Consider the following 25,934-nt stretch of genomic DNA (forward strand, 5'->3'; position numbering starts at 1 on the left):
TTAGAACGATAGGGTACAAGTACAGTCAATCTGATAAATATATTCATCATCATCATGCGATACTTTGAGTCAAGCTGGAGAACGTGTTGCTAATGATGTGGGAGTTTTGCACAATGCCCCAATTAAAAAGGCAAAAAAGATTTTAATTTGTTTCCATCTTCGGTTACATTTCATTCATGAACAACCACCAAACATCTCACTGTTCTAACCCCTCCGGATCTAAATAGATCCACTATACGGGCTGATTTCAGTGTCCTTTGGTGGGTATGTTAGTCCTCGTCTCGTCTTCATAAACAGAACTGTGGTTATTCCAGAGCAGCCATTCTAGAGCTGTGAGAATCAGGGTTAAGCAGCACAAAACGGTGTGTGTGTGTTTATTGTTAGCAGGATTTATAAAAATGCACACGGAAGCCTCCACGCCAACAGCAGCGGCATCAAGGCAGACACAAAGCCGGGCGTCATGTGTGCATTCACAAACTTCTAATTATTTCATTCTCCACCAATTGCACTACACAAATTCCCATTTGGATTAAAAACTCATAAGGAACCAGTGACAGAGCAATAATTCAAAGATGGTGGAAATTCTTTAGAAAGACGGTTTATGCAACATGTTTAAATGATTATAACAGGACAGAACAAAGTTTTGGTACAGTAGCTGTAACCGTTCCTGGTCAGTATGCAGCGATCCCTTACGAAATCTCTTCCCCCTCTTTATATCCTGACTGGCAGCTTCGCCTACTGCTGGGAAAAATACGGAGCTGTACTTACAGGTGCTGAATGTTTGACCCAGATTACAAAATAGGGATGTAATACGAGTACCATCACAGTCATTATTGTAATTCCCAGGTCCATTTCTTCTCCCTTCTGCACCTGTGGCTCACGACCGACAAATAATGATGGTGCAACACCATCACAACAGACAAAAACAAATCCTGATTGGTCCAAACTGTGGATCTAAATGTTCAATAAAAATTTAGAAAATGACAATTGTATTTAAGACATTGAAAATAAAAGCCCAAGTTGCTAATATAGGATACAGTAATTTCAGATACATAAAAAAGAAAATAAGTGACAATCTGCTAAACTGGAATCGCAGCACCATATTCACCTGCACGACACAACGTCATAAATGTTTTCACCCTGATTAAGTTTTACTGTTGCATTCAACTCCACCAAACCCGCTCAGGACCGAAAATAGGAAACCCACAGAATTTGTGAAAGAAACAGTTGCAGTCTCACATTTATTGCCGTACTGCATTTCATCCTGCGCGTGTGTAACGCACACGCACCTATCTGCCCACTACGGTGGCCAGCAGGGCCATTCGGATGTACATGCCGTTCTCAGCCTGTCGGAAATACGCCGCTCTGGGGTCAGTGTCCACCTCAGCACTGGGAGAAACGCAGAGGAAACACCAGAGAGTTAAATCATGGACACGTTTCATCTCAAGGTGCAAATACTTCCTGGTGAAATAAAGTTTACCGGTAAATAAATAATAATATAATAAAGGCAAAAGTAATTACCAGAAGTAAACCGCTTCCAGGATGACCTGAGCTGCGCTCTGGGGAACTCACTTTTGTGTATGAATATTAACATATTGCAATGTAAAATTATTTTCAGATTTAAATGAAAAAAGAAGTAAGGAAAATTATTGTTTCGGGGGGGGGGGGGGGTAAATGTCTTCTGTTGCATCCATCTTTTGGACACTGATGAAAATGTCTTGCCTGGATATTTCAAAATGCCTGAAAGATACGTGCGCATGCATGTTCACGACTACTTGTGCGCAATTCCACCTACAAATATACTCCGAGAAGAACAAAACTAAGGATGAATTTAAATATTGATTTTTGGGTGATTCATTGAACAGTAGGACAAACGACAAGATTCGATTTGGAGACTTCTCGGCGACGACATCTCAGCCACCTCTGAGAATCTACACCTGTGCTCTGATTGGCCGTTACCTGATTTCGTTGACTCTGGGCAGAGGGTGCATCACTACCATCTTCTTTTTGGCAACGGTCATGATGTGAGGGGTGAGGATGAACTGGCCAAAACACTGAGAGGAAAGACACAGAAACAAAACAGAGCTGAGCCGCAGTCCAAGACGCTGATGTCTGATCTCATAACGATTATTAACCCTAAACTATGACTGGAAGGAGAAAAAAAAAAAAGTTCAATTTCAACAAACAAAAACAAAAGGAACAGCAGCAATAAAGCAACGACCAATTAAGATGAAACATTCCTACCAAAGCTGTATTATGCCCCCCCCGATAAATGAAGTGGACTCACAGCCTTGTACTCCTCCTGAGATGCAAACCTCTCCTTCTGGATCCTGGTCATGTAGAGGACGTCGGTTTCCGGCAGCGCTTCCTCAATGCTGTCAAACTCCTCCTGCAAGCACATTCAAGTTAAAATTATTAGGAAGTGGCATCATGCTTTGTTGATCAAATGGTAAATGGACTGCACTTGGAGCACTTTTCTTCGCCTGGATGGTGCTCAAAGCGCTTTACATTCATGCACACACTCATACACCAATGGGGGGGGGGGGGGGGCTGCTTGCGAGGCACTGGGCGTAACTTAGGGATACCTCAACATGTGAGCAGTCGAGTCACGGTTCGAAACACCGACCTTTCGGTCACTGGACGACCCCCACTCCACCCCAACACAACATTCAAGGACCTGTGACTGTTACACGTTATTAGCCCGGTCATAAGGTTGAGCCCCCACCTGCTTGATGCCCTTGGAGGCCACATAGCTGATTATTTCAGTCGGCATGTGGAGGTTCTTTGGAGCCACGTAGCGCAGCGTGATGCGATACTGGGTGAGCAGCTTAGCGAGGGAATGAACCGTGCGGCCATGCTTCAGATCTCCGACCATAGTGACCTGATGGAAAACGTGCATGAAACGTGCAATGATGGTTGAACCCAAACTAAGAGAGAGAATACACTTGGATAGCAACAATCAAACTGAAAGGGGATGGCAAAGAGGAAAGAAAAGAAAACAGGACAGCTTGCTTCGGCCTCGGAGGGTCTTCCTGGTCCTCACCGTCATGCCGTTGACCGTCCCCAGCTCCTCTCTGATGGTGAAGACGTCGAGCAGGGCCTGGGTCGGGTGTTCCCCCACGCCATCTCCGGCATTGATCACGGGCTTGCGGCAATGGCGGGACGCTGTCTGACAGGCGCAGAAAGAAGAGTTACACAAAGACGAATAGAAAAAGCTCAATCCGGCTCGAATTAAAGCAAAAATTGCAGACTTCAGAGACAGGAGGGCCAGCATTCTAGAGCTCGGATCTAAACCGAGACAATGGTAAGGGTCTTTTCAAAGAGACACAACTCTCTCTCGAAGTTAAGACCAACCTCCACGGCTCCGGGCTTTGGGTGCCGGAGCACCAGGACGTCGGCGTAGCAGCTCATGGTCTGGACAGAGTCGGCCAAAGACTCTCCTTTTTGCGTGGACGAGGTGGATTCACTGAAGTGGACGACGGAGCCGCCAAGACGCTGCATGGCAGCCGCAAAGGAGCTGCTGGTGCGAGTGCTGACCTCGTAGAACATGGACGCCATCACCTTGCCCTAGAACAGGGGTGTTCAACTCATTTTCTCCAAAGGCCAAATGTAAACCGTAACACAGTAAAAAAAATGTAACTAAATGTAATGTCATTTAATGTAAAATAAACGTAACTACTCCTTAACATGCTGTTAAATAACTATTTATTTTTTATTTAACTCCACAGTAATTACAATAAAATATTCAGTTTTGATATCACTTTTATTAAAGGTTGTAACTTAAAAATTGTTAGAGATAAATCCATACTGTAAATGAGAAAAATCATAAGTATGAACCAAAGTTTGTGATGGGAATAAATTAACACATCTAATAATGTGGAAAAGTTCCATTCAAATGCAATCATCACGCAGGAACAAAGATAATCGATACAAAATCAAAGCAAAACCAAAAAGCCACCATCTTGTCTTGTTATGGACATGCAGAAACCAAAAAAACAACCGAAGTGGGAAAGACAAAGAACATTCCCAGAGTCAATGGAAAAGACGTCACTTTCAGGATCAGCACTGGACAGCTCCAGATGTAGCCGGCTACCTATGGAGCTGTCCAGTGCTGATCCTGATCCATATGTAGCCGGCTACCTATGGAGCTGTCCAGTGCTGATCCTGATCCATATGTAGCCGGGATCAACATTTCAGCACAAGCTGAAAAAAACAAAAACTTTCTAATAACTTTCAATAGTCACCGCCAGCAGATTATTGATTTCCTGACTGCAGCGTGTTGCTATTGCTATTAACATGTTGTTTGTTCAAAACTCTTTTGTCACAGTTGAGAGGAGCAGAACTGCAGAAGAACCAACAAATGTGGGCTGTTAAAAACACGTGTGACAGATGCAGCATTTTACAAAAACAAATGTCTGCACACAGCTCTCGCGGGCCACAAAAGATGACTTGGAGGGCCACATTTGGCCCCTGAGCCTCGAGTTTGACACATGTGCCCTAGAAGGTAATACACAAAGGATCGCTGTTGGAGCTGTCCTTCAGACAGACGTGAATACTTCAAATCATCAATCTGAAATGGGTGTGACCAAAACTGCGTGTACTGCCAAACACATTCTTCTTTACAACCACCATAAACGGAGCTCGTTTTGTCGGACTCCGATGCTCACCATATTCAGACGATGCAGAAATCAATGCGCGCTACACACTATTGTAATTCAACCATTAAACACACCCACCTTCAGGATGTCCAGGCTCCGTTCCTTCTGAACCAGTAAGCGCAGAGTGTGGGCAACATTGAAGAGGTGCGAGATCTAAGACAAACCAGACGGTCGCGCATCAGAATGCTGCTCAAGTCCAGACGATTGAAGAGACTTCACTTTCGCGAGTGGCCTAACCTGCTCTTTGCTGAACTGGTTGACTGACAGGACATGCTGGCCCACGAGCGGGTGCAGCAGGGGCGACATCTGGAAGTGGGACGCCTGTCCTGGAGCCACAGGGCCAGGTCCTGACTGAGGGGACAGCAGCCTGGACAGAGGAGGGGGGTGGCTGTAGGCGTCGCCAGCGATGCCCTGTGGCAGCAGCATCATCTCTGCAACAAGGCGTGGACGATCAGGCCAGAAAAGGCATCGCGGTGGAGGCGTGGAAGTGCAGCGAGCTGCAATACCTGGTGGGAGCCCAGGATCGGAGGAGCGGTGGATGCGAGGTGGCAGCAGGTAGCGGCTCTCTCCTGCAGATCGGCGAGGGCTGGCCGCTCGGGTCCGGACCAGGCCTTCCCGGGGGGGAGTGGGCCGCGCGTGGTCCGGAGTCTAACCCACAGGAAAGACACAACCAAACGGATTACACGGGCGGGCAGGTAGCAAATAAAACCAGCGGTTATGGAGCGCGTCCTCCATTTGAATACCCTGGGACTCTCTTTAACAGGTTCAGGAGGGACGGAGGCAGTTGGCCAGCTCTTCACGTCTTCACCATAACCTGGAGGCACCAACACCTGAGGGACAAAGCAAGAGAAGGCACATCACTGTCCAGGGAACCCCTGCTAGTGATGCTAGCCAGCTAACAAAAGGACCCGCGTGTTCCTCGTGATACTGCACCGACTCTCAGGTGCTTCTGAAGTCTAACCGAAGTTCTTTCCACGTTATATCATGACTATTCCAACAATAATTCACAGCAAACACGAAACATTTCCATGCTACCGGTTAGAAACGGTCATTTCTGTAAGCCCCGCCCCCTTTGGCCGATCGGCGCGTTTGCTGACCTGGCCGTCGATGTAGGCGACCTCGCCGCGTAGAACCACGCGGCGGACCTTTCCCTTCACCTTCATACCCTGGAAAGGCGTCCACTTGGACTTGGTGAACTGCATAGCTGGAGGAATAACCCACTCCTGCTCAAGGTCCACCTGGAAGGTGCAGACGGGAGACATCGGAGCAGTGATCGAGTCAAACATATTTAAAAAGCAGAAGCAGCATTTGTTCCGTTACGCCCACCACCTAGTGACTATCAGACACATGTCATCATTGCGGGCGCGGTACCTCCACATAGGTATTCTCCTGGACCGGCAGGTTAAAGATCCTGCGTGGGTTGTCATAGAGACGCTGGATGATGTCATCTAGAGTGAGTCGCCCATCACTGACAGCGGTCAGAAGCAACGGCAGCATCGTTTCCAGGCCCGGGTAACCTGGGGGAGGACGATCGCTGTTCTTCTCCTCTACAGAGTGGGGCGCTGACAACATCAAAGGAAGGACAATCCATCTCTTTAATCCCGGCTTCAAACAGCGGATTACCAATCAGACTCTGCGTGCCTGCTGACCGTGGTCGGTGGCGAAGCAGTCCACGATGTCCAGGTTTTCCCAGAGGGCCTCCATGTCCTCGCGTGTCCCCAGCATGGGCCGAACCTGCGCCGGTCCATCGCCGATCTCTGCAACATTATCCCCACAAAGGAAGAGGTGATGAGGCGCCACCTCACAGGTGACCTGGATGCCCTTCTGCTTCGCCGCTCGGATGATCAGAACCTGAAGAACGGCGAGGAAGGAGACACGCGGTTACCCCGACAACAGACAAACAACAATGTGGGAATCTCGCCCGCACGACTTCTCTTACATCTTTGAAGAAGCGCCAAATAAAATATGAAACCGTATTTCACCTCTTCCTTCTTGGCCACGTGGCAGATGTGGACGGGCCGCTGGTACAGCTGGGCCACCATGAGGATCGCAGCCACCGTCTGCTTCTCAGCGTGAGCGACGATGGGCATCTGCTTGGGCCAGTTCTCAAAATGCTTCAAACAGAACCAGACGAGTCGAGTTTAGCGTGCAGAACGGGTCAAAGAGGCTTCCGCCGCCGGTCGCCCGCACAACTCCGTCAGCGCGGCTCGCTGCTGGCCGAGAGGAATATCATCCACTGATGAGATGCAAATTACAGCGCCGAATATTTCATTACAACGAGATGACCTGATGTCACACAGGGGTCGGCAACCTACGACGCGCGTGTTATGGCTGGCACGCAGAGGATATTAAAAGGCAAAGAATTATTGTATTTTATCAGGTTTAACACCTCGCAAGAAATGGAGCACACTTAATGTTCTTGAATACTAATGGAGACAAGCCCAAAGTACAGTAGTAGTAGTACCCGTTCAGAGTACGCGGATGTGATCGTGCGCGTCATTGATTCAGCGCGTGACCGCGAGGCTCTTGGGAGTTCAGTCGGCTAGCTTAGCAGCGGTGTTGGCGTGGCAAGGAAACAGTTCCAGTTTTCAAGAAGGGAGTCCGAACTTATTGCGAGAAGAGACCGGCCGATATGCGCCCTCTGCTGTGAAAGCGTGGCGCGTAGAACATCGAGTGCGCGGCGGCGTTTTGAGAGTAAACACAAAAGAACGGCGCTAGCAAGTATGCTAAAGAGCAGAACCTTCAAGACGGTTAAAAACCGGCCATGCATAGCAGTACGTGTCGGCACTCTGGGCTCCAGCGTATTGTAAAGTGGCATGCGTGATGAAAAAGGTTGCCGACGCCTGCTGTAATATGACATAAATAATAAATGAGTCGAATCTTGACAGTCGTATTTTCATTGGAGTGCGTTTCCTAAAGCTGCTGAATCCGTCTACCTCCATCCAGAAAGAGACGTTGTCCATCTTGAGGGTGGAGTAGGTGTCGTTCAGGTACATCTTCAGGCCCACAGCCTGGCTGGCAATGGAAGGCAGGACTGTGGCGTTATCCGAAGCTGCGCCCAAATACAGGGCGTAGTCGCACCTGCAGCCCGCCGCGGCCAGCTGAGGGAACGCAACAGGATTCAGCGTCACGTCAGCCGACATCGGTTAAAACCCAAAACAGAACCGACAGGAAGACATCTCCGCTCCGGAGTGGCTTGTGCCGATGCGGGAAGGTCTGTGCTCACCTTCTGCACCAGGGCCAGCGTGCTGGAGTCGATGACGGCAGGGGACGTGTTGGGCATGGCACACACCATCGTCACGCCTCCGGCCAGAGCGGCCGCTGTGCCGGAGGAGAAGTCCTCCTTGTGTGTGCCTCCGGGCTCCCGTAGGTGAACGTGCACATCGATCAGACCTGGCCATCAGACGCATTTGACCCGTTCTCAGAAAGGAAGTGCAATTACGTGCAACCACATGTTCATCCTGGTTCGCCTCATTAAGACTTTAACATTAACATAAAGGAAGTCACATATATACAGTCTCCAGAACCAGAACCAGAACCGAGGCAGGCAGCATCAACTCACCGGGCAGACGCACCAGCGTCTGGGAGGTCATGCTGTCGATGTGAGTCTTCACTGGGGGGGCCTTTCCAACCTGACGGAGCGCCTGGAAACCAGCCCATTGATTACCATTAATAATGTTGCGTTCCGTAGAACAAAACTGAGAATATTTGCAGTAGTAATTTCAGTCGAACCCCCCCCCACCTGGACAAAGAGCTTGGTGCACTTGATGTCGATGATGAGCGGGACAGAGTAGTCGACAGCCATACGTCTGGTCCTGTAGCCCTTGGTAACGAAGGAGGACAGCCTCCGACCGCCACTGTTCCTCATGGAGAGGTTGATGACCAGATCAAAGTGGTTTTCCTCCAAGTAGTTCATGATGCTGCGCTGCTTCTCCTTAGTCGGACACTCGCTGTCGTCCAGCTCGAACGGCCAATCCACCGCCGTCACCTGAAGCAGGAAGGGTTCGGCACAGCAAAGACGTCTGCATTCACGTTTTCAGTTCATAACCCAGTCTAAAAAACATTTCTACAAATCAACATGGTCATTTTCCACTTCTGATACCATTTCTGATATACTCTGACTTATTTGAATAAAACAAACATACCCTTTGGACTGATTACAATCGTACATTAATAAAAACACTACCATCTCTGTATCTAAAACATCTCAATTACCAGGCTTAACATGCTTTCTGCTATTAAATGAATCCTATTTTCAGTTACTTTGACTCCGTGCTCCGTGTAGAAATCTGCAGTACCCAGACTGGCATACAGGTCATAGCCCAGAGCCTCCAGGGCCTGCACAGTCGGCAGCAGCTCACTCTTGTTCTGCAAACATAAGCAGTGTTGTTAACCCACGGGACGCTGCTGGAAATGGGATTACAGACGAAGAAGAGGAGGAAGACGGGCGCATCAACGGCGAGAGAAGAGGGAATGGAAGAGTTTAGGGTCGTTAACCCGGGCCTCGGCCGGAGAACATCCAGTTTAACCATCTCACAGCAGGAAACAAGCTGCAGCATTCATTAGTCTCTACAGGGAGGGTCAAAGTGCGTAACTTCAAAGGTTAGATCAGTTCAACGAGCGCTCACCCCTTAAATTAAATCACAAATAACTTCATATAACGTGTATTTAGACGCTGTGCTGCAAGTACCTTATAGCTTCCGATGGAGAGCAGGATGTTCTTTTTGGGGATCTTGAAGCCGGTGGACAGCATGGCTTTGAGATAAGCCTCGTATCTGTTCTCCCCAAAGCAGGCCACTTCGCCGGTGCTGGTCATCTCCACCCCCAGCACCACGTCAGCGCCAGCCAGCCGGGAGAAGGAAAACTGAGGTACCTAAACGAGAGGCGATGAGGAGAAGACCGGGGGGGGGGTGAAACGGCACTCGGCGGGAGCCCGGATTTATGCAGGTGTGAACGAGTGAGTGTTTGTGGGTTACCTTGACTCCCACAATGCCCTTTCCTTTCATGAAGCCTATTGGCTCCACATCCTCCCCCATAATGACCTGAGTTGCCATAGCAACAAGGTCCACGCCAAGTGTCTTGGAGATGAAGGGGAAGGAGCGGGAAACTCGAACGTTGCATTCGATCACCTTCAGCTGGTCATCCTGGCAGAAGCAGCATAAAGACGACCGGCGTCAGCAGCGGCGTGCCAGCGAGGCTCGTTAGCGGTTCTTCGTGGACGCAGCTCATTAATCTCACGCCCAACAACAGTTCTGAACCCGGGTCGGATCCCGCTCCGGTGCGCTTCGTTCAGAAAGAGCCTCACCTTGGCTATCAGCTGCAGATTGAACGGTCCGGTGACCTGCAGCTCCTGGCCGATGGCGTGGACAATGAGCTTGATCCTCTCCATGGTCTTCTGATTGAGATCCTGTGGGGGGGTCACCAGTGTGGCATCACCAGAGTGAACGCCAGCGTTCTCCACGTGCTCAGACACGGCGATGGCCGTCACGACCCCGTCGCAGGCCACCGCGTCCACGTCGATCTCCTGAAAGGTCAAAAGCATCGCAGCCGCTTTGATCCCCCCGCTGCACCGCGGATTCAGAGAGCAACGCGACCTCCGGCTCCTCTTTCTGACCTTGGCCTCCTGGATGAATTTGGAGATGACAACGGGGTACTCCTTGGAAACGGCTACAGCGTTGCTGAGGAATTTCACCAGGTCGCCGTCGCCGTAGGCAACGTTCATGGCTGCCCCACTGAGAACGTAGGAAGGACGCACCAGGCAGGGGTAACCCACAGTCTCACAGAACTTCACAGCAGACTGGAAAGACGCAAGAAACACACCTGATAGCTGAGAAGTATTACAGGCACACCTTTCCTCCCAACTAGAAACGCAGTAAATGTCCATTATTGACCCGATTCTGATTCCTGATCGGTGATGGGTCCAAACGAAGCGAGTGGTGAGGAGGGATGAAGATATATATATATATATATATATTCATCATCAGGAAGGCAGCGAGGAGAAAGGACGATGATGAAGCGTGAAATTATCCACTAACGTGACCGTGGTGTCCGTAAGTGATGGGACACGCCAGTACGTGCGGAGTACATCGACATGTACAATCCTCAAACAGGAGGATGCCGTCAGGAACACAAAACCTTCCAGAGGAGGAACTACTGTGTCTGAGTTTAAGTACGTGTCCCTGTGAGGTACAATTACTGCATAAAGTGTCTGCAGCGACTCGCTCTTCCTCCCCCTCACCGCCATCGTCTGTCTCAAAGTTAATCTCATAATAAAACAGCATTTTATATGACAGTAATCCTGTACATTATCTATTATATCGTGTATCTATACTGCAATTAAACGTTTTTCCCATTATTAGTGCCGATTTGAGTTTTTTAATATGGGAAGAATTGATTTGCCGTACGAGCGTCTTGAGTTACGAGCTCGGTCCAGGAACGAGTTCTACTCGTATGTGGAGGTACTTCTGAATAACCCAGAACCCAGAACCCGCTCAAGTGAGCCAGCTCCGTCAGAACGCCCCGCCTCCCGAGGTGCCTCCCGAGGTACCTCCGTGTCGGAGAGCTCCTTCCACTGCGGCTGGCTGATCCCAATGGTGTCCAGCATCCGGGAGAACTTAAACCTGTTCTCTGCATTGTCAATGAACTCGGGCGACGTTCCCAAGATGCGACACTGCTGCCGGTGCAGCGCCATGGCGATGTTGTTGGGCAGCTGGCCCCCCATGGAGAGGATCACGCCCTCTGGGTTTTCCTTCTCGTAGATGTCCATCACCACCTGACGGGACAGCAGCGGCATTTGAATGTATCCCATCTGCAAAGCACATTCAAGTGTGTGTGTGTGGGGGGGGGGGGGGTCTTACCTCAAAGGAGATCTCGTCAAAGTAGAGGCGGTCGCACATGTCGTAGTCTGTGCTCACGGTCTCCGGGTTGTAGTTCACCATGATGGTCTTGTAGCCCATCTGCAACCCACGTCACGAAAACGGTCAAGAGTTCAACGTGCCCCGAATTAAGTAGAACATTTGATCTTCATCCTCATCTTCCTCCAGGCCAAGAGACAGTCCCCGTTTTACCGCGTCTCAATCTCCTAGCGCAGCGGTCCCCACCCCGTTCCCTGCCACGGACCGGTTTCATGCCGGGCAAATTTTTCGGGGACCGGGGGGGTAATTAAAAAAAAAAAAAAAAGAGGAATATAATCTTACCAATAAACTTTATATTTTCCACTTGCAATAACTATTAACTATTTAATAGTTACACAATATTTACCCTAGAATAAATTACGATCTCAATAATTGCTTCTGTCCTTCATGTTCACGCTTTTTTGTTTAATAAATTCCACATTCTCGTCTTTTACTTCAGGGTTCTTGGTCTCTTCCTGCCGAAGCAGGGTTTTAAGTAGGACTCCTTGTTTCTCTTCTTGGAGGCCGTCCGTCCTCTTCCTCCTCCTCCTCTCCTTCCTCAGTTGGACTTTTCTCCTGAGCAAAGAGGCTCTCCAAAGACGTTTGTTTTTTAAAATTAATTTTCGCTAGTTTACGGCTGTTTTTGTAGCAACGTATCATTTAGAGGCGAATGCTACGTTGGAGAAAATCCGGTCGTTTTTCAAAATAAAACACCTTTTAGACGCCAATAATCGATACAACGGAAGTTGTATACATTAGTTGCTCTTTCTGTGCGGACCGGTAACAAATGCCTCACGGACCGGTACCGGGCCGCGGCCCGGTGGTTGGGGACCGCTGCCTTATTGGATCACGGGACGTCTCCGGTCGTTCAGTAGCGCGTGTGCGAGCTCGAGGAAGTCGCCATCACGCCTTCTCTTACCGTCCTGAGCTCGGTGATGCACCCGACGGCGCACCAGTCAAACTCGACGCTGCTGCCGATGCGATAAACCCCGGAGCCGATCACCATGACGTGCTGGTCGTTGAACAGCAGGTCGTTCTCGGTGCCGTGGTAGGTCAGGTACACGTAGTTGGTGCAGGCGGGCCACTCGGCCGCCACGGTGTCGATCTGCTTCACCACAGGCAGGATGGACCAATCATGGCGCAGCTTTCTCACCACGAGCTCAGTGCTGTAGAAAGAATCATAAATAAAAAAGATAAAAGGAGTCCTAAAATCAGACTAAATAAAAAAACGACTGATATTCAGAAACGAAAGTCATTACAGATCACGTTAAACGATCTTTCCCGGAGCGCCCTCGCCGTCCCGCTCACCTCTGCACGGCTCGCGCTATCTGCTTGTCGGAGAAGCCCAGCTGCTTGGCCTTTCGCATCACCTCCGGAGGCATGGCGCCCTCGTCCTGGCAGGAAGAACCGAGGCCAAGCGTGAGAATCGAGCCGAGACGCCCGCCGCCACGCTGGCCGCGCCCCCCTCAGCCTCACCTGGTTGTACGTCTCCAGCAGCCGCTCGTGGTCCGTGATGTTCTTCATCTTGTGCAGGAACCAGTGGTCAATTTTGGTCAGCTGGTAGAGCCGGTCCACCGTGTAGCCGTCTCGGAGCGCCGCCGCCAAGACAAAGATGCGTTTGTCTGTGGGAGTCTGCAACTCCTGGCGAGCAAAAGGGCAAGCGTGAGGAGCGGGGCTGTGGCGGAGGCGCGAGCGCCACGTCACGGCAACGTGCACTCAGTGCACGTGGCCTATGAGCGAGTCACTTTCCTGTCAATAAGCTGAACCACGTAGATCAGGACAAAACCTCTTTTCACCTGCTCGGAGACGGGCTTGATGGCGTGGTCGAAGCCCACACAGTTCTCATCCACCATCCTCAGAGCCTTCTGGAAGGCCTCCTCAAAGCTCCGCCCAATGGCCATGACCTCCCCTGCCAACGGAAGCTCCGGTGAACGCCCTTATTGTGACCGCTCTCCCGCCTCGGGGGGGAAGCTGCTCTGAACGCGGCCGGCGCCTCTTACCGACGCTCTTCATGGAGCTGCCGATCTTGGTGGAAACCCTGAGGAACTTGCTGAGATCCCAGCGAGGCACTTTGACCACGCAGTAGTCCAAACTGGGCTCGAAGTTGGCGCTGGTCGAGTTGGTCACGGAGTTCCTTTGGGAAACACATTTGCAGACCAACATTACCGCCGAGGCAGACGGAGGCGACTCGGCGTGAAGCAGACGCCTCTCATCCGCCGCCCTCCGAGCGAGACCTACTTCAGCTGTGGCAGCGGGATCCCCAGGCCGAGCTTCGCCGCTACGTAGGCCAGCGGGTAGCCGGTCGCCTTACTGGCCAGCGCCGAGCTCCGAGACAGGCGGGCGTTCACCTCAATGATGTAGTACTGCCGAACACACCCACACACAGACACAGACACACACAGACACACACACACACACACACACACACGTGACACCCGAACGTGACGCAGGCCATCGCTGCGCCGCAGGCTAGCGCGGTCGTACCTGATCGGACTCGGGGTTCAGAGCGTACTGGATATTACACTCGCCGACGATGCCCAGGTGTCTGATCACTTTGATGGCCGTGTTCCTCAGCATGTTGTACTCGTGGTCGTTTAGCGTCTGACTGGGCGCCACCACAATGGATTCTCCGGTGTGGATGCCCAGCGGGTCAATGTTCTCCATATTACACACCTGAGGGAGGACACGCCCAGCTCAGCATGTCACGGAATGAGTTACAAAATAAACCAAATAGCTTTTTACAGAATCGTAGCACGGGCATGAGCGCGGGATTAGAACTTCAGCAATACGGAACCCAAACGGGTCCACGAGGACCCGGCTTGGAGACCGTAGGGTGGCTGGAGTGTAAAATCGGGATTAATAAAGTTCATCATTTAAACAAGCCCATCATTGTATTTTCATCAGTCTCATTCTCTCCAGTTATTTCTCTTTGTATATTCAGATTAATTTTTTCATTAGACTCCAACAGATCAATCTATCGTTTTGTGATTTGCAGTAAATTCATAGATTAAGCCGTTTGGATTTTTAGGGTGGATTTCTTCTTGAAATTGTGCCGCTTTGAATGGACTTTGATGTCATGTAAGATCTCCACATTTATTTCTGTTACGTGTGAATCTTCCGTTTGATGTGCGTCGTGCTTCCCCGCCTTGATGTTTGCTTTTTGATGAAGCCCAGCCCTCTTTTCCATTTTAGCAATAGTTAGAGAATCATTGAATCCAGTCCAGGTAGAAACGCAGATTTCAAATGTCCCACTCAACAGAAAATTCAGATTAGAAAAGGAATGGATGGAAGGAAGATCTAAATGTGGATTTAAACAGTAGATGATTGACTGTGAATTCTAGAACAGATTAATACTTGACTGGGATTATCACAACATCACGCCAGTCAAGTTAAATCAATACAATAAAAATATCAGATTTATGTACCAAATGTTTAGAGCAGAAGGAGACACTATTTCATTTTGTGTGGCGGTGCAAGAAAATCAGCAAATTCTGGGAAGAGGTCAGAGGTCAACAGAATAAAATGATTTCTAAAACTGTCCCAACAAATCCTGAGCTTCTTATTTTAGTCTTAGGCTTTCGCCGATACTCACCGTCACACAGTTGTCAAAGGCATCCCGGACCACCTCGTACTCGATCTCCTTCCATCCTTTCAGGGATTTGTCCACCAGGACCTGAGAGGTGTGAGCGAAGGCCGACGCGACCAGAGAGGTGAGCTCCTCCCTATTGTTGGCAAAGCCGGAGCCCAAACCACCGAGGGCGAACGCTGAGCGAACGAGAACCGGGTAGCCCAGACGTTCAGCAGCGGACACTGCCTATAATCAAGGGGGGGGGGGGGGGGGGGACTTAGAAAATACCAGGTCTTAAAGGAATGGTGCTTCCGAGTGGATCCTCACCTGCTCCACAGACAGCGCCGCCTCGCTGGGAGCCACATGCTCATTGATCTCCTCCATTTTCTCCACGAAGACCTTCCGGTCTTCCGTCATCTCGATGGAGGCGACAGGCGTTCCCAGAACTCTGACTTGATACTTCTGCAGGACGCCCAGCCTGGTCAGCTCCACGCCACAGTTCAGAGCAGTCTGGCCGCCGAAGGTCAGCAGCACGCCATCGGGACGCTCGTTTTTTATCACCTGACAATGGAAAACGGTGGCAATGACAAACAAAAAAAATAAGCAGAATGGATGAAGCTTGAGTAGCAACGACATTCAAACTGTGCTTCAGACAGTGGAAGTCCAAAACAAATATTCCATCTTATTGTCACACAAATTCCACAAATAACGAAAATAGAATATTGCATTTCTTTTGAAATGCCTCGACAGTCGACTTTTATTTGTCACTGTGCAACATGAAAGGAAATCCTCCCCACCTGAGTGACGTAGTCCGGCGTGATGGGCAGGAAGTAGACCTTGTCAGCGAGGCCCTTGGAGGTCTGGACCGTGGCGATGTTGGGGTTGATCAGCACGGTCTGGATGTTCTCCTCCTTGAGAGCCTTAATAGCCTAGAATGCAAAACCATTAAAATAACATCCCAAAATAACTCATTTGGGGGTCCTGCAGCAGGACATCTGCGTCGCTCTCATCGGGAGACTGCTGACGGACCTGGGAGCCGGAGTAGTCGAACTCCCCCGCCTGGCCGATGGACAGTCCTCCAGAGCCCAGAATGAGGACCTTCCTGGGTCGGATCACCTCCTCGGGCTTCGGAGAACCCGGGAAGGTGAGGTGCTCCATCAGGCGCTGCTTGACTATGGAAGAGAAGAGGACATTTCATCTCTGGAAAAGCCCAAAAAACGTTTGACCTTACTATGCAAAGCAGCCCCAGAAGCAAAGACTAGAACTAATACCATGTTGCGATAACCTCCTGTAAAAAAAACGGAATGGACTCGTAAAGGCAGTTATAATTCCAACCATCTGGATCGGGTCAGAAATGACCAGCTTGGACTCTCACAAGCAGAGCTCAACAAGCGAGACCTATCTGAGAAATGGGCGTCGAACACAAAGTAAAAACGAGGCAGAGGCTCAAAGCCCAACCCAAACGCCGGTAAAGCCTCACCGGATTTGCCGGCCTTGCCCTCCTTGTGGTCTTTGACTGTCTCAATGAAGACATCGAACAAGCCGACCAGGTCCGTGGGACCGGCCTTGTGCTCCGGGTGGAACTGAACACTGGGGGCGAAAATAAAAACGCATCACAAACTCAAACCACACCGTTTATTCACATCCCCTGCTGCCCCGCCCCCCTCCCAAACCGGTACCTGAACAGGGGCTGCGTGTTGTGCACCAGTCCCTCATTGGTGTGATCATTGGCGTTGGTAAAGAGAACGTCCCAGTCTGGTGGCAGGGTGTCGGCGTCGACGGCAAACCCGTGGTTCTGACTGGTGATGAAGCACCGTGCCGTCCCCCGGTGGATGCACGGCTGGTTGTGACCACGGTTACCGTACCTGAGAAACACGGACGCTCCGGAGGGTCAGAGGGCTAGACAGACGGTCGATGACTAGTACCGGTACCGAGTGCCGCTTTTCAGACCGGAGCACGTCTCAGAAACGTTCCACTTCCGCTAACAAACGAAAAGCATGAAGCAGAAAGCAGAACCTCGTTGGTGTGGGGAGGATTACGCAGACATCTGGGCGGTGCTTTGCCTTTCTGCAAACGCTTAGCGCCATCTCTGGAAACCCGGAACTACCTGCAAGTGCAATCGCACTGCCAGGGGGCGGGGCTCAGTGGCTCAGTGGGCGGGGCCTTGGGCTGGGAAGCAGAGAAGTCCACCAGCCGAGACGAAATGTGGAGTGTGGGCTGGAGAGGGGCCAGTCCGTCTCCAGAGCACTGCCGAGGTGCCCTAGAGCAAGGCACCCCCCACCCCAACTGCTCCAATCATGGCGGTGCCTTCACCCTACTCCCTCTCTGCATGCTAGGGCCCGATGCAGATATGCGTGTGTGGTTGTTCGAGGGGCCCGTTGTGTAGTGTAAAAAGTGTGTAACATATAATGACAATTAAAGGCTTTCTTTCTCTCCCTCTTTTCTTCGGCCGTCTGGATGCTAGCCACATTCCAGCAGGCTGAAGCAGACGCCAGCGACCGTGTCCTTCACACAGAGTCTCAGGGGGAAAGGAACCTCCCACCCCAGCGCCGTGTCTGGAGGGTCTGGAGGAGCGAGGAGCAGACCACCTTATCACCGCTCATGACATAACAACGAGGGGGATCAGGTCAACACTCCCAGAGACGAAACCACAGTGCAGCCAGGAGGCTGAGAACATCTGGCCCCAGCGAGGGCACATTAATGTTTGGACCTGCCCCGAAGGCTGGCGAAGCTCCAGATGTGGGAACAGAGCATCGGTCCAGTGAAGGAAGAGGAAGCTCCAGACGTGGGAACAGAGCAGCATCCAGAGTGAAGGAAGAGGAAGCTCCAGATGTGGGAACGGAGCAGCATCCAGAGTGAAGGAAGAGGAAGCTCCAGATGTGGGAACAGAGCAGCATCCAGAGTGAAGGAAGAGGAAGCTCCAGACGTGGGAACAGAGCAGCATCCAGAGTGAAGGAAGAGGAAGCTCCAGACGTGGGAACAGAGCAGCATCCAGAGTGAAGGAAGAGGAAGCTCCAGACGTGGGAACAGAGCAGCATCCAGAGTGAAGGAGGAGAGGCCTCAGCAATGTCTGAGCCTTTCTATAGATTCTGTGTCATTATACAGTCTAGTATTAACATGGATAAAACAAGAACACGAATCAACATCACGGTGTTTGTAGAGCATACCCAAACGTCAAATCCACTGCTTGTTGAAATTCACGACAACATTATAAAGTACACAACTGCAGTTTTCTGTCTGAGGCACTAACTTCATCTTGTAGGTCTTGGATCCAATGACCAGAGCCAGCAGCTGGTGTCCGAGGCAGATCCCGAAAACCGGCTTTGGATGCTGGACGCAGACCACGTTCTTCAGGTTGCTGATGGTGGCTTGACAGAGTTTGGGATCACCGGGACCGTTACTGATGAATAAACCATCAAAATCTACAAGAGACAACAAAAACCTGCATCACTGCCGGTCAAGACTGGCTGCGAATGAAACAGCCAGATAAACAAGGCACACGCAACCCCAGCCGCTGCCTTGCTCTAAAGCAGGGGTCCCCAAACCAAGGCCCGCCGGTGGATCAATAATGGTATGGGGTGCATTTAAAAGGGGTCATTAATCCAATCTTTTGCTTCCTAAAAATAATATTGATAGGAAAGAATATATTAATATTCTGAAGAAAAGCAGCCTTCCTTTCATTTGGGATAATTTTAGTGATGATCACATACGACCAGAAAGTTAATGTTCCACGGACTTTGTTTCTGTGACGAACCCGGAAAGGGTTATTTGGTTATTATTTATTTTATTAATAGTGTTATTATTTATTTCCTGACTTCTTTTCTGTGAAGGGTTATTTGGTTATTATTTATTTTATTAATAGTGTTATTATTTATTTCCTGAAAACGTGATGTGGCCCCCACAGGAAAAGGTTTGGGGACCCCTGCTCTAAAGAGAAATCAAACAGCCCAGGTGTGGGACGGACCTGCGCTGTCCAGAGGGTGATCCCAGGGTACCACGGTAACGCAGGCCCCTCTCTGAGCCAGGCAGCGGATCTGGTTGTATTTGATGCCGCAGTCCAACACGGTGATCCTCACGCCCCCGCCGGCGTTGAACAACCTGGTCTCCTGGTGGCAGCGAGCAGAGAAGGACATCGGCGGCGCCGTGCTGGATCACTCGCGGGTTAGGGGTCAGATAAAAGAGAGGCGTCTGGGTCGGCTACCTTCATGGACACCTCCTCGACCAGGTTCCTGAGATCCGGGTTGTCAAAGGGAACGCTGTCCTCGGGGGTCCCGTCCACAACCAGCTTCCCCAACATGGTGCCCTTTTCTCTGATCTTCTTGGTCAGACGGCGGGTGTCGATGCCTGAGACCCCCGGAGACAGTGGGTAACCGAAGATGAGCAAATGAGCGCCTTTGTGTTCAAAAGAAGTTAAGTTCATAAAAATGTCTATTATGTGTGGACAAATACATGATATTTAAGTATTTATATGTGCTTATGACAGCTGTCAGCTGATCCGTTGGTGCAGGGGGGGCAGGGTTTTACGAGTTTCACATGTACAGTGATCCCTCATTTATCGCGGAGTTACGTTCTAAAAATAACCCGCGATAGGAGCGCGTTATAGCGAGGGACGACTGTATTTATGTTTCTGAAAATGCGTTTGTTTATTTCGTTCATTTTCAGTTCATGCCTGATGCTTTGATGCTCAAATACATTAACGTCTTTTTCCTGATGAAAGACGAGACTACACTCTGATTGGACAGGTTCCCCGTTTATATACTCGTAGTACACGATATTCTGTAGGTCTTGAACTCCGGGTCAAAGCGAGGGAGTGCAGCTGGCATGCAGGTGTCGGCACTGAATGAGTTAATTGCGTCACATTAAAACGTTGACCTTTCCTGACCTTGGAGCGCGGGGACTCCTTGCTCTTTCAGCCACTGGTCCAGCGACCTGACGGAGCTCCAGTGACTGGGACTCTCCGACAGCTGCCCGACGACCAGAGCGGCGGCGTGGATCTTTGAAGACTCGAACCACTGAGAGAGAGAGAGAGAGAGAGAGCGAGAGCGAGAGAGAGAGAGAGAGAGAGCGAGAGAGAGAGAGAGAGAGAGCGCCACGGCGATGAAGAAGATGATGATGAAGGTAGCGGCTTCCGTCGTCTCGGTTTAAGGCTCTTTTAGTTAAACCCGACGTAGGAGAACAATCACAGAAAGGGGGCGGGGCCTGTTTACTTCCCGATCCTCCCTTTGATCACCTTGCTCAGTCCGAACGGTCCCTCCTCTTCGTCGGGGACACCGTAGTTACCGACGAGCGGGTAAGTGAGGGTCAGCAGCTGGCAGCGGTAGGACGGGTCGGTCAGCGCCTCCGGGTAGCCCACCATGCCCGTCTGAAACACTGGGGGCAGCAGAGAGTAGTCAACAGAAACCCCTTCGGTTTATTATAATCCATCCTTATAATAAAAAAGCACAAAGACTGGAGAGACGTGAAGGCACCAGGACCAGGACCAGGACCAGGACCAGAACGAGGACCAGGACCAGGACCAGGACGAGGACCGGGACCAGGACCAGGACCAGAACGCCGCCGGAATGGCAGCAAGGCCCCACCCGCATGCTGCCGAGAACCGGACGGGGGACAGAACGAATGCCACCCAGAGACTGCGTCGTCAGGGAGGCGACCCAGGGCACCGCTGGGGGGGGGCAGGGTACTCGCTGGGGGGGGGGGGGGGCAAGGTACTCGCTGGGGGGGGGGGGGCAAGGTACTCGCCGGGGTGGGCAGGGCACCGCTGGGGGGGCAGGGTACCCGCTGGGGGGTCAGGGTACCCGCTGGGGGGTCAGGGTACTGCTGGGGGGGTCAGGGTACCCACTGGGGGGTCAGGGTACTGCTGGGGGGGTCAGGGTACCCACTGGGGGGTCAGGGTACTGCTGGGGGGGGCAAGGTACTCGCTGGGGGGGGCAAGGTACCCCTGGGGGGGTCAGGGTACTGCTGATCGTGTTCAATATTCTACACTCCCACTGTGTGTATAAATACGCAAACGTGTAACTATATTTGCATCCCCTGAGAGTTGAACCGACACCGGTCGGAGAGTAAACCGGGTTATTTGGGACAGACCGGCACGGCCGGTTCTAAGGCGGAGCGCCGGCAGCGCCGGTAAGAGCGGGACTACCGGGATCCGGGGGGGTTCGGCCACATTTACGCACAGGTAGAGGATGTGTGACGTCAGCAGCGGCGCGAATAGCCCGGAGGGAGCCGGCGCAGCAGGATCTTGCGTGCGCAGCCTCGAATCAGTCGGTCAAGGACTTACCGACTTCTCCCGACACCGACGCGCGCGCACCGAACAGGAGGCCCCGGAACGTCGTCCCGTCCTCCAGAACCAAACTGGCCGTCGTTGTCATTTCGTCGAGCGGCTTCCGCGACAGCGACGGGGGAACCGGCGGATGCGTCGGGGAAGCGGCGAGCCCGGCGTCCACGTGCGGTGCGAACCAGAGCGAGCCAAATGTACCGGAGAATGACGGCGGGGACCGGCGAGCAGGGATCCGGCAGCGGCGCGACGAGTCCGGAGCACGGGGGCAGTAACCGGGGCAGAAACCGGGGCAGAAACCGGGGCAGAAACGGCGTGGTTCGCCGGAGGTCGGACGGAGCTCGGAGACACGACGCGTTCCACGCTGCCACCAGCGTGGAAGTCAGTCCGCGGCCCGAACCGGTTCGTCTAACGGAGCGTCACTGTAGGTTTCCGGTCTGGCTTTTCAAAGTAAAACACTCTTTGCCCTGTCTGTCTTTTGTTGTCATTTGGAGTCACATTCTTTCATCTATATTCATATCTTTGTAAGTAGTTTTCGAGTTCATGATGCCAAATCTTTTTTTATTTGATTCATAAATCTAGAAGACGCTACAAGGACAAACGGACCGAGGGACAGTTTCTGTCCCGGAGACATAACTGTGCTCAACGGGACCCGAACCAATCGCTGCACATCTTTGGAAATGTAACGTGCGATGCTTAACATCACGCATCTGTGGAAGTGAGGCGGGAAAACGTGCAACATTCAATGCAATAATGAAGCATGACATTTGTGCACCAAGTATAAAGCGAGCAATACTCTACAAAATACACTTTACATAGTAATTACCATATTTTTCTGACCTTATCTTTTTATTTTTATTTTTTTATTTAACAATGAAAGTACGTCGACTCAAGCCGAGTGGCCACACGTGTGCGCCCTTAATTTGAAAGACAAATCGCTTATTTCCGGTATCACCAGAACGTTTTTACGACGTCGATATGACGTCACCCCGCTAGTCCTGGAGCAGGGGCGTACCTGCACAATCAGTTCTCCAATGCTGGAGTTCCAATCCATTTCATTTCATTTTCTAACCGCTTATTCCGTTATCGGGTCGCGGGCCAAGCTGGAGCCAATCCCAGCAGCCAATGGGCGAGAGGCGGGGTTACACCCTGGACAAGCCGCCAGGTCATCGCAGGGCAACACAGAGACACACAACCAGCCACACACACACTCACACCTATGGGCAATTTGGTGACGCCAATCAGCCTGCATGTCTTTGGTGGTGGGAGGAAGCCGGACATTCTGACTGTGCTTATACATGTTTGGGCAGCACGGCGGCACAGTGGTGAGCAAACGCTGCCTCACGGCGAGAGGGTTGCGGGTTCAAATCCAACTTGCGGCCTTTCTGTGAGGAGTTTGGATGTTCTCCCCGTGTCCGCGTGGGTTCTCTTCACCCGTCACCAAGAACATGCAAATTAGGTCCAGGTCGTTATTATTCATTCAAATAAAGGTAAAATAAAATAATACGTTACGTGAATGCGCCATGTGCCTCTCGCCCATAGCACGCTGGGATAGGCTCCGCCCCCTCCTGTGACGCAGAGCAGAAAAGCAGCAGGTGTATGGATGGAGGAAGTTCACTGTCAATGGGGTACATATCCGGTTTCTGGTTGATTCTTGCACCAGAGGTTGGTGCATTTATTGGGGCAGGGGTTGCTGGTTTTCATGCATTCCATGTCGCTAATGCTGCCAAATAAATGCTATCTGTGGTTCTCTGTTCAGTCACACTGTCGTTTTCCCAGGAATATATCACCTTATTGCCATGTGTTGACCTTCAAGGAGTCTCTCTCCACACACCCTGAAAGGAGCGTGTGCAGCTGCAGCTGCTGTTTAGTCTAACATCACGCATGTGGAATGGACAGGAGACCCTGCTCTCTATGCTACACTCATTGTAGACGTGTGTGTGTGCGTGGGAAATTACCAATGAATCACACGATCAAGTTAGTGAACGGCAAAGTGGGCAGGGTGAGCGCTACTAGTGGCAAGCCCATCCTTGAGTGGAACTGAGAACCTCATTTTGCATGGCTGTGGGAGAGATGTGTGTCGCCCCAGTTTCTCAAGCTGCAAGAAAGCTGCACCAATTTGGTGAGGAGGGAAGTGAAGACACAGACCCTGACATCTGCTCAGACGTCCAGGATACCTGCGGCAACGTCCCCTCTAAACGGGCGGTGACGTCATCTCAGCACGCCAGAGTGAAAAGGAGACGAGACTCTTTAACACGAGAACTACCAAGGCAGCCATTTTGACTGCTTTCAAAATTTGCAACGTTATAACTTGGTTTAAAAAAAAACTATGTGCCAATGGGATCCTGACTTTTCCTAAATGTGTGTATATATTATTATAACATTGTTTTATTACTACCTTGAGTGACCAGAGCAGTCAGACTGACTGCATGCGTTTTACAGGGCCTCGTGTGTCACTCTTTGCTACGTTCTCCTGCTCTATCTGTTTGTTCTTTAGGCTCTGTGAAGCTAAAACCGAGTTCTAGCTTCACTCTGAACCCAAAAGAGACGAAAATGACAAGTAGAAATAAAACTAAAGTTATGGAGGCTTTAGCCTTGCTTCAGAGCCTTGGTGAGGAAGACTCTAATGAAGGGTGACCAGTCGTCCCGCATCGTGCGGGATTGCACAGCATTTTTATCTCAAATCCGGCATCACGCAAATAAGCAAAGCAAATTGGCATCGCAACAGCAGAGTGTCTTCAGCTGGCGGGCCGCCCCCTCACAGCATTTTGGAATGTTCATAATAGTTAATAATTAGCATTGTAATTATTGTAATAAGGTCTAATGATGACTCCAACCTGTTCTGAAAGCAGGATACATTTGTTTTGTTCTTCACAGAGATAATTGTTGCAGTTGGAGTCGGCGTGCGTCGTTGCAGAGACGTTATGTTGCGTCAATGAAATAAATAAAACACTCAATCATTATAGTTTTCATTTAGTGGCCTGATGTCTTTTTTTTTACCTATTCCACCTATTTTTCCTTAGATCATTATAACAATAATCCAAATTATAATGTCCGAGCAGTCAAAATGATGACTGCTATGGTCATTCTAGTAGTTGCAGAATTCTGGTAGACCGAGTGTTAAAGATGGAGCAAACAGAAGAAGAAGAAACGGTGAGACCGGGGGAGATGTTTTCTTTTTCGAGCGATGCACGTTTTCCAGAGGATGAAAGAGGAGTCGTCTGTTTTTGACGTCCAGGCACTGAGCTCAGACGTCACTTCTGAGTCTGGAGCAGCAGACGTTGCTGCACTGGCAGAGACGTGTGAAGCTGTTCTGCAGAACCCACATTCTGCTGGTCATTAATCGTGAATGTGTTGAATTCGAGTCCACAATGAGGCTAGAACTTAAACGTGGGTCAATCAGCACCTTCTCAGACGTGCTGCTGCAGCACTAAAATCTAGGAGCTGAAACATCTCAGCCGTTTGTGCTGCATCTCAAGCATCCAGAGCAGAATGAGAAAGAGAACTTAGTTCAATGAAGCGTATTAAAATAGCATCCAGAAATGCTCTTGAAGTGTTTGGAGCAGCCGATGCATAAAGTCAAAGCTGCAGGAGACGAGGACGTCAACATGGACAATGTGTCCAACCGTTGGAGACGTGGGGGCTACATCTGGAGCTGTCCAGTGCTGATCCTGAGAGCGACGTCTTTTCTGCGGCATTGACTCGGGGAATGTTCTTTATCTTTCCCACTTCGGTTGTTTTTTTTTGGTTTCTGCATGTCCATGACGAGACACGGTGGTGGCTTTTTGGTTTTGCTTTGATTTTGTATCGATTATCTTTGTTCCTGCGTGATGATTGCATTTGAATGGAACTTTTACACATTATTAGATGTTAATTTATTCCCATCACAAACTTTGGTTCATACTTATGATTGTTCTCATTTACAGTATGGCTTTATCTCTAACAATTTTTAAGTTACAACCTTTTAAAAAAGTGATATCAAAACTGAATATTTTATTGTAATTACTGTGGAGTTACATGTGACGTGTTCCTCTGTCTGCAAACAGAAAATGTTCAGCAGCTTTTCACACAACCGGTGAAGATGCCAAGCTTTTAAATATGTTTAAGAAAAACACATATAGCAATGGAGAAAATAGGCAACCAAAGGAAAACAAGTGTACAATGTTTTTAATCACATATAGTACACAAGTGAGCGTAGCGGAGTGTTCTTGTATTCTAGTACACAGTTATATTCTAATAAAAGTAACAAGAGGCTTTCAGATGTTCCACTATAAAACAGACCATTTATTCTTCATATGGGGATATGATAATTGCAAAGTATTTCATGCAGAAATATAATGTTTAAAAGATTCTCTTAATAATAATAATAATAAAAAACACTAAAAAACAAAAACAAATTTAAACGCACATGAAATAAATGTGCTGTGAATCCAAAGTGTGTCTCAACCGATGGTCCTGTCCATGTCCATGTTTAGTCCATGTCCTGCGCGTGTAGCAGGAGTCTCCTCCTCTTAGATGTCCATGTCCATGTTTTGTCCCCG

General features: G+C 50.2%; 1 protein-coding gene across 1 annotated transcript; it reads right to left on the bottom strand.

Moving 5' to 3' along the window:
• Nucleotides 1–200: 200 nt before the first annotated feature.
• On the bottom strand, nucleotides 201–21,487 carry cad (carbamoyl-phosphate synthetase 2, aspartate transcarbamylase, and dihydroorotase). The gene is made up of 44 exons (XM_068754164.1): nucleotides 21,397–21,487; nucleotides 20,350–20,489; nucleotides 20,002–20,131; nucleotides 19,321–19,463; nucleotides 19,084–19,225; nucleotides 18,370–18,541; nucleotides 16,799–16,984; nucleotides 16,600–16,709; nucleotides 16,149–16,291; nucleotides 15,917–16,048; nucleotides 15,447–15,680; nucleotides 15,144–15,365; nucleotides 14,036–14,224; nucleotides 13,790–13,914; nucleotides 13,552–13,685; nucleotides 13,348–13,460; nucleotides 13,028–13,192; nucleotides 12,860–12,945; nucleotides 12,471–12,717; nucleotides 11,516–11,614; nucleotides 11,206–11,430; nucleotides 10,273–10,455; nucleotides 9,964–10,182; nucleotides 9,635–9,802; nucleotides 9,349–9,531; nucleotides 8,922–9,026; nucleotides 8,401–8,646; nucleotides 8,221–8,302; nucleotides 7,885–8,051; nucleotides 7,595–7,759; nucleotides 6,641–6,772; nucleotides 6,308–6,509; nucleotides 6,030–6,220; nucleotides 5,756–5,896; nucleotides 5,402–5,488; nucleotides 5,165–5,306; nucleotides 4,896–5,089; nucleotides 4,737–4,811; nucleotides 3,355–3,567; nucleotides 3,044–3,169; nucleotides 2,726–2,881; nucleotides 2,288–2,389; nucleotides 1,960–2,054; nucleotides 201–1,389 (listed from the first exon to the last, which is right to left on the bottom strand). The coding sequence occupies exons 1-44, from the start codon at nucleotides 21,485–21,487 to the stop codon at nucleotides 1,290–1,292; spliced, it is 6,702 nt and encodes a 2,233-aa protein (XP_068610265.1). The 3' UTR covers nucleotides 201–1,289.
• Nucleotides 21,488–25,934: the final 4,447 nt, after the last annotated feature.

The sequence above is a fragment of the Brachionichthys hirsutus genome, chromosome 20 (genome assembly GCF_040956055.1).
Source record: "Brachionichthys hirsutus isolate HB-005 chromosome 20, CSIRO-AGI_Bhir_v1, whole genome shotgun sequence".
NCBI lineage: Eukaryota > Metazoa > Chordata > Actinopteri > Lophiiformes > Brachionichthyidae > Brachionichthys > Brachionichthys hirsutus.

What these genes read in the sequence shown, in the direction of transcription:
- cad (XM_068754164.1), bottom strand. Translation starts at nt 21,487, where the DNA reads ATGACAACGACGGCCAGTTTGGTTCTGGAGGACGGGACGACGTTCCGG. An exon ending in TGCTGGAGACGTACAACCAG is followed by an intron (nt 12,946 to 13,027) that starts GTGAGGCTGAGG and finishes TCTTCCTGCCAG; the next exon opens with GACGAGGGCGCCATGCCTCC. An exon ending in GACGCTGGTGCGTCTGCCCG is followed by an intron (nt 8,052 to 8,220) that starts GTGAGTTGATGC and finishes TCTGATGGCCAG; the next exon opens with GTCTGATCGATGTGCACGTT.